A 16,614-nucleotide genomic window follows, 5' to 3' on the forward strand; every position below is an offset into this window, starting at 1 on the left:
TGAAGATCTACAAAACACGGCAACCCTGCTATTATTTTCCTGCAACAAAATATTTTTAACTCTACAGCCATGTTAACGCGTTTCTGTGAAGTACATAAGTATTACATGACTGTAAGAGACCAACTGTTTCACTTCATGCTATAGACGATGTGACCTATGTCTGTAGACGATGTGACCTATGTTTATATTCAAACCGCCCTATGTTGAAAAAACACTGTTATACGTCATGTTTCGCCGGGCAATAAGACAGGTAGTCATGGTAAGATTGCATACACTTTCTAGCTGGCTGCCAAAACACAAAGATTTTGCCCGGCGGTATGCGCGCGAATCATGTTATGGTTTTTTGTGTGACGTCAGAGGTCACATCGTCTATACTGGGGTGACACTCTGTCATTAGTTGTTCAGTATTCATGAGATGCACAATATTAGTGTGGCAATTTGGTATTTTTTCTACCACTTTAAGACCAAAGTTCAGTGTCACAAATGTCTTTCTTTTGGCAGAAACAAGCTATTTGGGACTGGATTATTTAGAGATTGACAGAGTAAAAAAGAATTATCATAACTTACTACTATGTGTCGAATTAGTTTCTAAAATGAAGTATATTTTGTATCTATTCATTACTAATATATTATTTGTAATAATTTATAATGAAGTGGAAATAAAACATTGAACTGCAAGGGCACAATGTAATGATCTTACCAAGAAGTTGATTTGGAAAAGAATGTATGCATAAGTGGAAAAGAATGTATGCATAAGTGGTAGCAGGTTTTGAGATATCGCTGAAAATCTGGAGCGATTATGTCCACGCAGGAAGAATAATCATTCATAGGAATACACAATCTGAGAAACATTTCATGCAGAAATGTTTCTCAGATTTGTATCAGATTAGAATGTTCTTTAATCTCTTGCTCTAAATCTACATTTCTCAGAAGGGAATTGTTCCTCAAGCTGCAGTGCTTCTTAACAAGTAAGTTTTGTTGTTACTTTATTTTTGAAGTAATTACCAAAGGTATACCCTACCTTTAACTAACGGATATGAATCCATGAAAACAATAGCAAATGTAGCCAGTTAATTACACAACATCTACTTTAAGACAACTGAAAATGAGCACCACAGCATGTACATTTTGTTTTCTATAACAATCCAAGGTAATACAACATAAAAAGACTGCTGCTAAATGGTTGCTGCCTGGATACTTATTTGCATAATTTATGTCTCTGATTTCGCTGCAAAGCTTGGGCAAATTGAACATTTTTTTAATTTGATTATATATATGAAACAAACCATTGAATTAATTTACATTATTGCTGTCAAAATTACATGATACAACCCTTATAAAAGGTGTCGCTACCCACCGGGGTGCTGTTCTGTGGTAAATAAATTGCCACTTAATAGCAACTTGTCCGTTCACATTTCCAAACGGCACACACACGGTTGAAATAGCTATCTGCACCATAACTTTGGTTGATGTGATTAACCCTCCTACTGACTTACCATTCACAATCATCCAATATAACATCGGTTCGAATGATACATAAACTATGCATGCTGCAAAGACATCATGAGTAGATTGTACTGACAAAGTGCACAGTCAACCCTCCTACTGTCTTACCATTCAATACCAGCCACTGTGGTTTTGAGTACTGGAAAAAAAGAGTGGGACGAAGTCTTTAACGTAAGTTTAAAACTGGTAGAATTGTGGCCGGGCGCTAAAGTCCTTTTATTGCACGGCTATGACCCTGTAAGGGCAAGGCCATGTTCATTTTACAAAGGTCACTTTAATTGGAAAATGTTAAAGTCTTTGGGATAGTTTGAAGGGGCACCAAGGGCCGTGGCCTCAATGTAATTCAAGGCCCGTTGATACGGCTAAGTTTTGTGCGACTTTAGAACCAGTTTACTTAGGGTTGGTCTTGTACGCTCCCCAGCCATGGAAGCACCTTAGGAATTTCCAGGGCTCCCTGCCTTTGCGGATGGTTGCTAGCTTCCGGTTAGGTTCATCTTCTTTGTTGCGCATGTGTTGGACGTACACCTAGACAAGCAAGCAGAGAGAATGATGCTTTAGGACCGTGTCACATTACAGGCAAAGCAGTTCCAGGCAATCCCCAAGAAGAAAAGGCAGGCATAATTTGAATGCTCACTTTTCTTTTCTAGGGGAGCAGATGACAGTGTTTGAAAAATGACACCTGTGCTACCAACGCGGTCCTGTGGACTGCACTTAAAATGGTTGCCTCCAAGTTGTCGCAAAACGTGCCTTGTGTGACAAGGCCCTTTAATGTTTACAGTAGTAAGTTAAATGCCTGGATGAAAGATGACTGATGGATTCAACCTCAAACTAAGAGGAGTGCAACTGTGGATGATACATGTCTGTCCCACAGAATGGAAAAGTTAACCCTTCATCTGAATTAGAGAGCGTCTCAAAAGTCGGAACAGTAGGAATGATATGATTGGATCGGATTAAAGTATACCGTTCATGGACAGGTCCATTGGACTATAGGAACAGGTGTCAGACAACTTGTTCGTAGGACAACTCAACAGTCAGACAACTTGATGGTTCGGACAACTTGATGGTTCAGACAACTCAACGGGTTGTCTGTTCAACCGTCAGACAAGTTGAGTTTTGATCAGACAACTCGAAGGACGGCAAGGTGGTGTTTTTAAACATCCTCATTGCAACAGATCCGAACCATAAACTTGACCGAACTGACGAGCTGTTGGATGAGTTGTCTGAACACCTTCAAAACATTCCACTGGAACAATAAATAAGCTTATTCAGTGAAGTAGCACTGTTCCCAACATGCCCAAGGCTTTCCTTATTGGGAAAGCTTTTAATGGAGGGTCTATTCTGAGCATGATATGGATTCAGTGAAGTAGCACTGCTCCCAACATGCCCAATGCTTTCCTTATTGGGAAAGCTTTTAACGGAGGGTCTATTCTGAGCATGATATGGATTCAGTGAAGTAGCACTGCTCCCAACATGCCCAATGCTTTCCTTATTGGGAAAGCTTTTAATGGAGGGTCTATTCTGAGCATGATATGGATTCAGTGAAGTAGCACTGCTCCCAACATGCCCAAGGCTTTCCTGATTGGGAAAGCTTTTAATGGAGGGTCTATTCTGAGCATGATATGGATTCAGTGAAGTAGCACTGCTCCCAACATGCCCAATGCTTTCCTTATTGGGAAAGCTTTTAACGGAGGGTCTATTCTGAGCATGATATGGATTGTCACCTGAGCACTCTTGAATGATAGTTTCCTCTCTACTTCACTGCTAGAAGGTCCACACCATAAATACACTTCATTCCCAGTGTCTAATATCATCACATCATCATCGGCAAGATCATCCTACAACAAACAAAAAGACATTTCATAATACAAGTTTATTTAACTATAAGTCTCAGGCATGATAATGGACCCTTTGGGGGAAAAGTGAGGATAATACCGTAGTACAAGAGCTGACCTGGGACCATTTTTAGGACTCTGCTTACTAATCAGCGGTTATATACAGATACAGGAATTTCCACTCTTACATCAAGTTCAGTTCATAGATAAAATAAAAATAAATAAAAATGAACTTACATGTATAATGCGCCAATTCCAGTTCAAAGGCGCATGACAATCAACAAATATTAAACCAATAAAAAGCACATGACACATTATTATTACACATTAAGGAGAGGGATCAAAACTATGAGGTACCAATAAAAAATAAACATTACAATGTTTAAAGGGAATGGTTGTATTAATATACAATGAAGCCACACATTCAATCCGAACAATGTTTACAACAAAAGCGTGGTTCTTCTTTTATTTCCTCAAATAATGCTCCTTTGGACATTTGTCATTTGAAGTATAGTTATGGACATGAAGAACGTACACAGGGTTGTTATATCTGCAACAATGCCCCTAAAGAGAACAGCTTGAAGCAGGGCCAGTAAGTCATCACTTGAACTGATTGCTAGCCCGCTTTTAGAAAACAGGGTTGGGTACCAAGGAACTGTTTGCAAACCTTTTTTTTTTTTTTTTTTAAGATCTAATACATAAAGCACCATTTAAGAACTGCATATAATCATAATTAGGATTTACCTGGCAGAAATCTGAGCACTTCTCAGACACAGTGAAAAAACCTTTCTCGTTGGAGCAGCGAAACAGTCTAGAGTGATGCATATAGTACGCAGACTCATCGTACTTACGCTGACCACCAAGAGCCACCCACCAGAAATTCTCTGGCTCCTCCCCTTCACTCAGAAGCTGGAAACTATGGGTGTCCTGTAATGTAGAATTAACCAACCATGAATCACATATGTTTTTTAAGTTTTTAAAATGGTAATGTGTATTTATTAATCATAATAATAATAATAACCTATTTATAACGCGCCTTTTGCCAAAGGATAGGTTATCACACAAGCGCGAGTGGAATATGGGAAAAATATAGCGCTTCTGCGACCCATATCCAACAAGGCCAAAGGCCGAGTTAAATATTGTACGCAGACACTGGGGATTTCTGGACTAGGGGCATGCCTGCAACTGGGCACATAACAAACTGTGTATACAGTGCATGAATTAATGAGCCACAACAGAATGGTCACACAGTAGGAGGGTTAACTATTTACAGTGCCTCATAAGAATACTCACATCAAACATGTCGTATGCTAACTCCTCAGTGACATGGGCCATATCAGGATCTGCTTTACTACCGATCCATGTATACACAATACCCTTACTATCCTGGTTCTTGAATGGCACCTTCAGAATGTAGCTGCAAAATATCAGACATGAAATAGTTGTTGATTACTGACCAGAGCCTAATTGCCATTGGTTACCAGTAATAGGTTACAGGCCCAAACTACAATTTCACAAAGTGTAGTTAATCAGCCAGTCCAACCCAGAAAGCAATCAGAGAAGTGCATTGGCATAATGCATGTCTTTAGAGCACCTGAGAACTGTGCACCTTTTAGTGAGTAAAACTATGTCTCTCATAGAAAAAAAGTCCAACAGAAATCCAACATGATATAGACATCGGAGAACTGTTACCCGACTACCTGTCCTAGATTAATTTTGCCAAGACATTTATAGCAACAGTCTTAGCTGTAGCTGTATAGCTGTAGTCGCCAATTTGGAAAGGGCCTTAGAACCGGGGTCCACAGAGTTGACAGACGGGGAAAAAAATCACTCAACCCCCAAAAAATGGTTACAAGAAAATGTATTTATTTGAGTATTACCAGAACTCAGAGTTGAGCCACTGCACCGTTAGGTGAACCTGTATACAGCGGATACACAGCGGGTTTTCGTTTGCTCGGAAATGATAGAAGGATAGGGGGTCTTAGAACCGGGGTCCACAGAGTTGACAGACGGGGAAAGAAACCACTGGACCAACAAAAAATGGTTACAAGAAAATGTATTTATTTGAGTATTACCAGAACTCAGAGTTGAGCCACTGCACCGTTGGGTGAACCTGTATACAGCGGATACACAGTGGGTTGCCATTAGCTCGAATATGATAGAAAGATGGATTCAGGCTATTCTCGGTTGACTCGGCCGTTGTTGGCAGTCTACGACGACCTCTGTTGATCACAAAATTCTTCTTGAAATGGGAGAGGAATTTCAGGTTCTCTTGTTGCTGAAACAGAAAAAGGGAAATATCAATAAATTATCAAATTTTAGCAATTAAAGTTAAGCCATGTTCTATCAGTTTGTGTTCATAAATTGCTAGCTCAGTCTGGTGATGATGTGTAGTTAATGTTTGTATGTTGAAGCATGCACGGTGACTGATGCTCTTGCTGTCGAAAGGTTTCTAACCAAGTTCTTTATGGGTTAGGCATGTTAGGCTGAGTGGATCTGTTTGTATGCTGTGCAAGTTGACCTCGAGAGCACACCTGACTAAACTGGTAATTGACTGGGTAAAACCTCAAATTCTTAAAAAAACAAAAAACAAAAAACTATTCCACGGTAGTATAATAAAAGCAAGACAAGTTCTCAAAAGAACATACTACCGGTAATAAAAGACAAATCAAGATAAGTTCTCAAAAAAAAATAATCACACATGGTGCTGCCCTCAAACCAAATATACAGAAAGTTTAAATTCTACCTACCTGACATAAGCGTACAACTTCCAGCTTATCTCCAAACAGTGACTCAAACTTCTTCTGCAGACTGAAGGTGAACGTCAGCCATCCCATATTACTAGCATCCCTTCCTTGCCAGAAGTAGACGGTGCACTGGAAGTCCTCCTCAGGCTCCTCCTCATCCTCATCTTCATCTTCTCCTCTCTCGGAGCTTTCTTCTTTCTTCTCATCATCTTCTGGGATGTCTTTTGGGACCCAGTAGCGACAGAGGAAGACGTAGCAATCACCGCTGTAGAAGTGACCTTTTAATAATAATTGTATTGTATTGTATTATGTCTAATTCCAAACTGGGACATACCCCATAATCCCTGGGGAGGGTAACAATGTTACAAGAATAAATTACGTTTTTATGCTTGGATTTAAAGACACTAGACACTATTGGTAATTGTCAAAGACCAGTCTTCTCACTTGCTGTATCTCAACATATGCATAAAATAACAAACCTGTGAAAATTTCAGCTCAATCTGTCATCGAAGTTGCGAGATAATAATGAAAGAAAAAACACCTTTATGTATATAATAACTGCATCAACATCAATAGTTGAAGATGCTATTGATTGGTAAATAAGGTCCTTGTGATGTTGGACTTGTAGACATTCTTGAAAAAAGTATATATGGGAAAAACATCAGTTTCTAAAATAATGACTGAACCTTTTCATAAGCGACTGAAAACAAACATACATGTAGCTACAAAACTAGTTGCAGCTACAAACCAATTGTACATCCCATCATGAAGTAGCTATACCTATTTCTTTGTCTGGCAGTCGAACAAACTTCTTGCCCTCCAAGACGAATGACTCCATTCCATCCAGATCCTCGTTCCAATCATCCATCAATTGCTCCTGTTGGAAAGAAGAAGAAAAAAACAGAGGGCCACATCAAATTCAAATTCTTACTCAATCAAGAAGTCAATGGTTAAGAGGTTGTCCTTATTTTTAGATTTTGTGTTGTTGTAGGTCCTTTAATTGTTGTTGGACTTGAACAAACATGTAGGTCTTCATGTGTTTGACTGGTAGGGCTTTGTACAAAGGACCCAGAAGCTTTAGTTCCCACACCTGGGCCCAATTTCATAGAACTGCTAGGCACAAAAATTTGCTTAGCATGAAATTTCTCCCTTGATAAATACAGGAATGCCAACCAAATTTCCACATGATTTTCATGACAAGCAAACAACAGCTGAATACCTGTAAGAAAGCAACATGCAGCAAATGAAAATTAGGTTGGTAATCCTGTTTTTATCTTGGAAGAAATTTCATGCTAAGCAAATTTTTGTGCTTAGCAGCTCTATGAATTTGGGCCCTGACCTATCAGCCTTAGTTATAATAATTGACATTACAAGTTTTGGTATCAATTTTATAAACAAGTCCAAGTCTTCGAGACTTGAAATTAGCACTTACAACTTCTGCGCTTGCCATTGGAGGCTGTCTGGGCATAAACAACGCTGACAGATCCGTCTTCATTTCATCCTTGTCATCTGCATCCTATCAATCAAATAATAATAATAATAATATTAAAGAACACTTAGTAGAGCGCCAGTATCCACCAAAAGAAGGCGTTCATGGCGCTTGAGGAGAGAAAGACAAGTTAGGACTGAGGATTGTGTGAGTATGCTTGTTTGAACAGGTGCCTGAACATGAAAGTAGCAGTGCAAAAATGTGAGGTGTATTATTATTAGATATGACTAAAGCTTAATAAGTCGATGGCTAGAGTTGTAGTAGACATGGTAGAGTCACTACAGTCAAGTTCAAGCAATAGTCTTGATTCACTAAGTGCGAATTTCAGAGATACGCCTAATATCACAAGGCCACTACAAGGTGACAATTGGGCTGTCTACCTAAATGAAATACCATCAGAGCCTGTGACCAGGATACGAACCCACACTCTGCTGCTGACAACACCAGAGTTGATGTTTCCCTCAACCAACATTGTTCCCTCAACCAACATTGTTATCTAACCATTTGCCCACCCTAGAGCTACAACATAAATAATGGCCCTTCAAGTTACCCTGTGCAAGTAGGATTGCAAATTTTGCATGATGGAATTACGATATATAGAAAGGTTTGTGGTAATACCATGTAAAGATCATCTCTAAATAAGTTGGGGTGGTTCAGAAAAGAACCGTTGGTGTCAACTCGATGTTTCGATCAGTATGCTGTGATCATCTTCTGGAGAAAGCTGGACTCTGATGTTGAATACTGATTACCCTGTGTGTGTACCCAATAATAAGTTGTGCCCTCCAGGGCTTCAATCATTTAGTGAAGACAACCACTCAACACTTAAAAGTAAAAGGTAGAAATGCATGTGGAAGTGGAGCGGTTAAGAGCACCGAGTTCAAACTCTGGTGTTTCTGATCAGCAGAAGGTGGGTTCGAATCCCCAGCCGTGTCCTTAAGCAAGACAATGGACCCTTCCCATGAAATATGCTAATTACATTCACGTATGCGTACAGACCCTGTTGGTTGGCAAACACCATAGAGTTGTGCACTAAGCAGCTGCGCAATCGCATGTGCGTCACGCACCCATTAGCCGTGTACAAAACAGCGCGATTTTCCCTCATTTTGCCAACCAAAACGTTAGTGCGCATGCGCTATGTGCAATTTACATATTTCATGAAAAGGGTCTATTAACCATTGCTTCCTCCTTCGGATGGGACGTAAAACCGTGTTGTATAAACGCATGTAAAAGAACCCAGAGCACTTATCGAAAAGAGAAGGGGTTCACCTCGGTGTTCCAGGCCGGATTGGCAGCATATTGCACCACAGCACCTTGTGAACCATCACAAGGTGCTAATGATTAGGTTTCATAACTCCAACTTTGTCCCATTCACCTTGCAGTAAAAATACCTGGTGCTTTGTATTCTTTGGAAAAAGGCACCTTATAAATGCGGTTATTATTAATATTATTATACCTTTTGTATGGTTGCTTTCTTGATGAATGCCTCTGCTCGACGAGTGTAGTCAACAGCCAAGACATCGTCCCATCCTGGAAACTTTGACTTGAACACTTGGCTCTCAGTTCTGTTGAATAAATAATGGGTACACATACTGATAGTAATCATAAAAATAATTGGAGACTTATGTAGCCCACGTATCCAGCAATAAGTCGCTTGAACAAAGAGCAACACCTTTTAAGGTTTTTAAGTTTATGAATTATAAGACCAATTTACGTTGCACCTTATAGGTGCCTAAGGGTTTACAAGGTTGAGTATCTTGCTCAATGACACAAGTGCAAAGACCAGGACTCGTACCCACGCTCTGCTGACCAGAAACATCAGAGGGATTGCTGAAATTTATTTAAGTTTGAAGTTTTAGCTTATCTTCTATGTATCTATAACTAAACCACTAGGTAAAAAGGCTGTGTATTTTATAAAGGATTTTTTGGGGATGATTGACGACAAATTGATTAGAGCGGGATTTGATCCTGAGACCACAAGGTATATGGACGGTGGTGTTCACAAACTGAGCTAAAAAGCCCTATATTGGAGGTCTCTTATTTGCCAATAATGTTTGGGGAGCACCAGTCAGAAATCATACAACTGTACTGGTTTAGTATACACAATGACTCAAATCACTTTATAAAAATCTTTCAATTACGCACAAATGTAAAAACCAACATCAATATTAATCTAGTTAAAAAATTAGTCAGGAAGGAAACTGATGATATGGAATATATTTCTTTCATGCCAGGTCAAAATGGCATCCACTTTTATCAAATTTTTAGGATAAACCTTGGCAAGCAATATGTGTATGTTATTTCTGTTGTGCACGCATTGGAACACCCAAAATAAAGATGAAAACAAACAGCTTAGTTATTTTAAATCAGATGCAACTTTGTATCTAGAAACCTCAGCTACTTCTGAGCTGTTTCTCCAACAATTCCAAACAAAACTGTACAAACTTTATTTTTATTTAAACATGTCAATATTAGTCGCATAATAACAACAACAATGTGGAATTTAAAAATGATTAGATTGAACAACCTACATGTATGAACCAAACTAATGCAATCAATCGATTGATCAAGCTCCTTTAATTGACTGATACTAGATAGTTCAATCAATCAATCAATCAATCAATCAGTCAGTCAGTCAATGTTCAAACAACCATTCAACCGATCGATAAATCACCATCCAATCAATCAGTTGATTGATCAATCAATCAGCAAGTCAATTAATCAATTCAATAAATTCAGTCAATATAATCAATCAATCAACTAACCAACCAATCAGTCAATCAGATTGATCAATTTGATCAATTTATCAATAAACACAAAAATCAATTCACTAATCAATCACTCAATCAACAAATCACACTTATAATTAATCTATAAATAGACAAACTGTTTTTAAAATAAGAACATTCCAAATCTGCATAAAAAAGCAGAGTATTAGTTTTTGCATGCAATGGAAAGAACTCTCTTGACTTCCATGATCACAATCTGCATAAAGACACATCAAACATTAACAATTAAATATGCATGCAATGGGAGAACTCCTCCCAGTTTTACAAGCCACATCTGCATAAAAAACATAGAATGTTAATAATTAATTATGCATGCACAAGCAAATCGTCTCCCCCTTTGTCATTCTCCAGCCAATCAGGTACAGATTCTCAGTGGTTGGATCCATTGCTATATGGTGGGGGTGTTGCTTCTGAGGGAGGGTAGGGCTTACCGCATTCTTTCTATCATAGATTTGAGCACCATCTCTGCAGTGCGTGTGTAGTCAACAGCTAATAGATCATCCCAGGTTGAGAAATGTTGCTTGAATAAATAAAGTTCGTACCTGAAGGGGGAGGGGTTAGAGAATGGTACAACCCACAGGATTGCAAGACACAAAACAATGCTGTAAGAACAAAACCTAGCTTCAGTAACCCCCTCTCACACTTCTCTATTCCCTGGGGTTTTCCTTGGGGAATAACCGCCGGCTTTTTTACACTATGATCGATTTCACCCTGGTCGACCCCTGGTCTGCCCCGGAGGGCATAACCCAGCAAACAGCCATCCCTGCTCTGGAGTAGGGATATTCGCTAAATCCTGGGGTGTTCTTGTAATGTACAACCAGAACGTGTTAGAATAGGGACACAGTGTGAAAGTGTGCCAGGGTATAACTGTGGGGTAAAAAACGTCTTGGGGCCTCCCCAGGGCTGTGTTTGATGGCAATATGAGCTACAGTGTGAAAAGGGCTTAAATGGGTTGATGCGGAAAACTTCAAACTGGAAAAGGAATATTTCATAGCACAGCTAACCAGTTAGCTATAGAGGATACATACACCTCGTCATTATGAGGGGTTCTAGAATAGTGAATTAAGATAATCTTAAAGTCGTAGGTGTACAGAAATGATATTTGTACCTTGGACAAAAATCACATAATTTATTGAATAAAAGGGCTAAGGCCTTGTCACACAGGACAACTTTTACGCGCATTTTGGAGGCAACCAACTGCACTGCGTGCAAAAGAAGCCCTTCTTGGTTGAACAACTGCATTTTCCTTACACTGTTACCCGGTACCAAGAAAGTTATGTGGAAATTAACAAGTGGAAGTTCAGTCTTCTTGTAGATTGCCAGGAACCGGTAGCCAGTAAATTGCCTCCGAGTGACATGGCCCTTCAAGATCAAGAATACTCAATACATTTATCAAAAGGTGTTTAATCCAGTTAGCAGAAACAAGGAGTTAAGCATTTATCTAACCATGTTAGCTGAGATGCTAAGCAGAGCAGGGACATGTTTAACCTGTTTTCGTTGTTGCATCAGTCATTTGCAAGAAAAAAATCCCAGTGAAACAATAGCATGCTTTATAACTCAAGTTAGATGTGCCATGAATATTCAAATTCAAATAAGAAATGCAAACAACGAGCTGCAGTAACCATAGATCTGGAACAACACCATGGATTAATCTTAAACTTTATTGCCCACAAGCACATCTTTTGTCGACCCAACGATTGATGGCATCCCTCGACCATTCCTTCCACAACAGCTGCTGCCAAGCTCCCTAGACAGTACACTACTGGTGGTTTAGAAGGCGCATTCTCCTGCTAGCAGTCATGCATTTTACCAACATGGCCCTTGCCTTTGGAACTGTCTCCCTCATCAGATCCATTCTGCTCAGTCACAATTTTTTTTTTTTTAGACACACCTGAAACTGTTCCTATTCAACAGTTGATTGCTAAGGACCAACTGCCTTGTCCCATTATTTGTCCCCTTATACATGTATATCTATTTATTTAACATTAATCGTTGCGTTACCCTTTGCTAACAGGTAGGATCCAAACTGCCTCTAGCCACTGGGCTAGCTCAGTGGTCTAGTTGGAAGACATCTGCTCTAGCAATGCAAAGCTCGTGGGTTTGAATCCCACCCAAGTGTTATGCCTGTGGATTTTTTCACAGAATGGGAGTATACAGTGCTTAATACCATCCATGGGCAAGTTCGATCAGCGACCACTTGTCAACCACTAGGCAATGTGCAATGGTTACCTATGCATGAAATACATCCTGTGTACCAGGCAAAATGGCCCAATGGTCGACAATAGTCAAGTTTAGTCCCTTGTTCGAACTTGCTCTAGGTAAGGGTAGAAACAAATTTGCACCATTTCTTGTCAAGTGCTGTGGTGCCCAATGTGAGGGCGCTCGTTAAATGATAATTTTTAACGATAATGACTTACCCTTCTAGGACTCTGATGACGCTTGCACAGCTGGGACGATGAATAATACTACACAGTTCCTGGGATAACTTCAACGCTGCTGCTCGGACCAGTCGAGTCGACTTACGACCAATCCTAAGAATAAATGAATATATGTCTTTTACATGTGAAAATGTTACAAGCATGAGGCACCTACAGGTACATGACAAGCACGTCGGTGTTATACATGTAGCATGTACATGTACCAGAAACTCCAACAGTGTTCCAGCCTTCAAACGTGCTCTCAAAACCCACCTTTTTCCCTCTTCGTAGCTGGTTGTCTTTGTCTTTGTTCTGTCTTTTCCCCTTCTTTCTTCAGCGCCCTGTATACTTTCGCAATTTGGCGCTTTATAAATACTGTTATTATTATTATTATGCTATCATGCGATAATTCATCTACATTAAACCTAAATACTTCAAAGGCCTTTTTGCCTGGTTGAACTCTAAAGTGTTGACTTACCACACAAAGACGTCAGCAGTACAGTCTAAGATGAAAACATTCTTGGTGTCTAGCAGAGACTGAATGAGTTTTCCCTTTGGTAATTCAACTGTAAATAAAAAACGATGATGACACATAATCACTCCACCAAACAGTAACAAGCAGTCTCAAAGCTTTGAGTAGATACCAAATTCTACCTTAAAGGCACGAGACACTATCAAAATAATTGTTAGCATAAAAACTTACTTGTTAATGATCATTGGAGAGCTGTTGATAGTATAAAACATTGTGAGAAACAGCTCCCTCTGAAGTAATGTAGTTATCGAGAAAAAAGAAATTTCTCACTAAAATATTTGAATTTGATTTTGAGACCTCAGAATTAGATTTTGAGGTCTCGAAACCAAGCATCTGAAAACACACAACTTGTGCGGCAAGGGCGTTTTTTCTTCCATTATTCTCTTGCAACTTCGAAGACCAATTGAGCTCAAATTTTCACAGGTTTGTTATTTTATGCATATGTTGAGGTACACCAAGTGAGAAGGCTGGTCTTTGACAATTACCAATAGTGTCCAGTGTCTTTAAGTATATAGCAGAACCTACAGTATCACATATCATAATATATACATTGTCAAATTCTTTAACTATTAAAGGCAGTGGACACCATTGGTAATTGTCAAAGACTAGCCTTCACAGTTGGTGTATCTCAACATATGCATAAAATAACTAACCTGTGAAAATTTTAGCTCAATCGGTCATCGAACTTGCGAGATAATAATCAAAGAAAAAACACCCTTGTCATACGAAGTTGTGTGCGTTCAGATGGTTGATTTCGAGACCTCAAGTTCTAAATCTGAGGTCTCGAAATCAAATTCGTGGAAAATTACTTCTTTCTCAAAAACTATGGCGCTTCAGAGGGTGCCGTTTCTCACAATGTTTTTTACCATCGACCTCTTCACATTACTCGTCACCAAGAAAGGTTTTATGCTAATAATTATTTTGAGTAATTACCAAGTGTCCACTGCCTTTAAACAATTAGTCCATTTCAAAAGTCATAATAAAGGAAGCAGAAACTCACCCTGAGGAAGCTCCAGGTAGCCCATTCCAAGACCAACCTTGTATAGCTTAGGCTTCTCTGGAACAAAATCACCCACCCAAGGCTGCAACAAGAAACAAATCAATCATCACATATCATTGCAACTGAGATCATGTACATGATGTACATGATGATCTTGACAAACCTCAGAAGGGATAGGTAAACTAAATTGATAACACAATGGAGGACTTTTTAGCACACTAGGTTGCAGCAAACTTCAGAAAGGTAAAGTCATTACTCTTTAAACAGGCATGCAACTATAACTTCACCAAAAAAGAGGAAGTTACCAAATTTCAATGATTTTGTATATTTTTTTTTTCAATTTTGAATGGTAAAACTGAGGAAAAAAAAGAGGAAACCAGTTGATCCAAGCCAATGTTGCATGCCTGTTTAAAACAGGAATGTATGGTTGCTCAGAGCAATGACAACTTTCCTGGGCCCAATTTCACGGCTCTGCTTACCGTAAGCAAAAAATCAGCACAGAATAGAAGCAGGATTTTCCGCACTTACGTCAAGCGAATTTCAAGGGCAAGCAGGACATTTTTCTGCTTGTGCATGGGCGTACTCCATGTTACCAGGAATTCTTCGCTTACACAGCTAGCGCAGAAATTCAGCGCTTGTACAGTGAGCAGGGAATGATGATCATAAACGCAGAACTCGGGGGTTTAAGAAGAGTCATGACGTTGGGCCCTGATGTCTTCAGAAAGTCAGAAGAACAGGAAAGAGACTGATCAGTTATAGATCCTTACCCTAATAACAAAGTCATCCTGCACTCCATCTAGATCTTCCCAGAACTCTTCCGTCTCTTCCCCTTGGACCATCACGGTGATGGTAGAGTTGTTCTTACGTTCCATCTTATTAATCTTCTCTGCTAGAAGCCTAATATTGAAATACACAGGGAAAAGAAATAATATTAAGAGATTTGATTTCACACATAAAACAAATAGTGGACAACGGGTAGTAGGTTTTCTCTTCAACCCTTTAGATACCATAGCGGTGTCAAGCGGCTTCAACCAAAACGCCCAAAGCGGCCGCAAACAGCCGCAATATTTGAACAAACTTTTGCTGAAACGAGAGGGTATTCAACGTTTCCCATGCAAACATAGAACCTAACTCAAAATCAAAAACCATGTTTTTCTGTCTTCTTATAATTTGCCTGACATTTTACCTGAAAATAGCGGTGCAAAAATCAACAAGATTAGCAATGTTTGGGCAGATGGTGATCAGTAAACATAAATTAATGGTCTCTATATGGTTAATATCCAAAGCTCCTGAACTTCCTGGGGGTTACAGTAATATAATTACAGACTTCCTACTCATAAACATAATGCAAAACTACCAAGCTCGTGTCTTCGAAAAAACTTTAGGTCAAAAGAATAATTATAAAGAAAAAATCCTTAACTCAGAAAAAATCCTAACAAATCTCAGACATGAAAATGGAAATATTTGATTCCAAAACAAATAATAATAAAAAAAATAATAATAATCACATGCATTTATATAGTCTGAGCCCTAATCTATACTGACCTTGCTTTGGATCTGGTGATTGATTTACAGCGTGCTCCATACCAAATGAGGATCCTTGGTCCCAGATCCAGAATGAAGACATAAAATGGATCCAGCTGCTCAGGTTCCATGGTAACCTAAACATAGAGATAAAGAGTCAACACTCTGTAACCTCGGTCTATCACTGGTACCCATTTCAAGGCACTTGATCATACTCTATTGCTTTTTGTTTCAGAGAACTGTTCTTATAAACCACAAGGGAATCTGTAAATTGCCTTGTGTGACATAGGCCTAAGCAATTTAGTGGACTGAACTAAATACTGGCAGGGTCACAATGGCGATTTGGCTCCCAGTCATAGTGTTTATATCACTGAGAAAGATATTTAAACCGTAACTGCTTTGTCCTTCAGGTGGACAAAAGCTACAGCTCCAATATGATATTTAAAGCTCTTAAACTAAAGTACAGTAATGGCCGGGCTCAGTTTCCGAGAGCTGCTTAAAGCCATTGGACACTTTCGATAAACAGTATAGCCAAAGGCCCACACTTCGTGTATCACAACTTATATATAAAATAACAAACCTGTGAAGTTTAGGCTCAATCGGTCATCGGAGTCGGGAGAAAATAACGAGAAAACCCACCCTTGTTTCCGCACGTTTTGCCAGGTCATGACATGTGTTTAAAATAAATCCGTAATTCTCAATATCGAGAATTGATAATTGTTTTAATGTTTTCTCAAAAAGTAAAGCATTTCATGGACTAATATTTCAAGGGAAGTCTTTC

At 39.2% G+C, this 16,614-nt stretch overlaps 1 protein-coding gene across 1 annotated transcript in view; it reads right to left on the bottom strand.

Moving 5' to 3' along the window:
- Positions 1 to 741: 741 nt before the first annotated feature.
- LOC117293091 (protein flightless-1 homolog) overlaps positions 742 to 16,614 on the bottom strand; it is a 29,783-nt gene continuing 13,910 nt past the window's right edge. Inside the window, exons 17-30 of the mRNA XM_033775307.1 lie at positions 15,855 to 15,970; positions 15,077 to 15,206; positions 14,310 to 14,391; positions 13,256 to 13,343; positions 12,778 to 12,891; positions 9,028 to 9,136; positions 7,518 to 7,601; positions 6,866 to 6,962; positions 6,089 to 6,363; positions 5,414 to 5,616; positions 4,632 to 4,755; positions 4,083 to 4,265; positions 3,228 to 3,341; positions 742 to 2,031 (exon numbers count right to left, since the gene is read on the bottom strand). Of these exons, the coding sequence (XP_033631198.1) occupies positions 1,897 to 2,031; positions 3,228 to 3,341; positions 4,083 to 4,265; positions 4,632 to 4,755; positions 5,414 to 5,616; positions 6,089 to 6,363; positions 6,866 to 6,962; positions 7,518 to 7,601; positions 9,028 to 9,136; positions 12,778 to 12,891; positions 13,256 to 13,343; positions 14,310 to 14,391; positions 15,077 to 15,206; positions 15,855 to 15,970 (1,854 nt within the window). The 3' untranslated portion in view covers positions 742 to 1,896. The remainder of the gene's footprint in view (positions 2,032 to 3,227; positions 3,342 to 4,082; positions 4,266 to 4,631; positions 4,756 to 5,413; positions 5,617 to 6,088; positions 6,364 to 6,865; positions 6,963 to 7,517; positions 7,602 to 9,027; positions 9,137 to 12,777; positions 12,892 to 13,255; positions 13,344 to 14,309; positions 14,392 to 15,076; positions 15,207 to 15,854; positions 15,971 to 16,614) is intronic.

The sequence above is a fragment of the Asterias rubens genome, chromosome 7, assembly GCF_902459465.1.
Source record: "Asterias rubens chromosome 7, eAstRub1.3, whole genome shotgun sequence".
NCBI lineage: Eukaryota > Metazoa > Echinodermata > Asteroidea > Forcipulatida > Asteriidae > Asterias > Asterias rubens.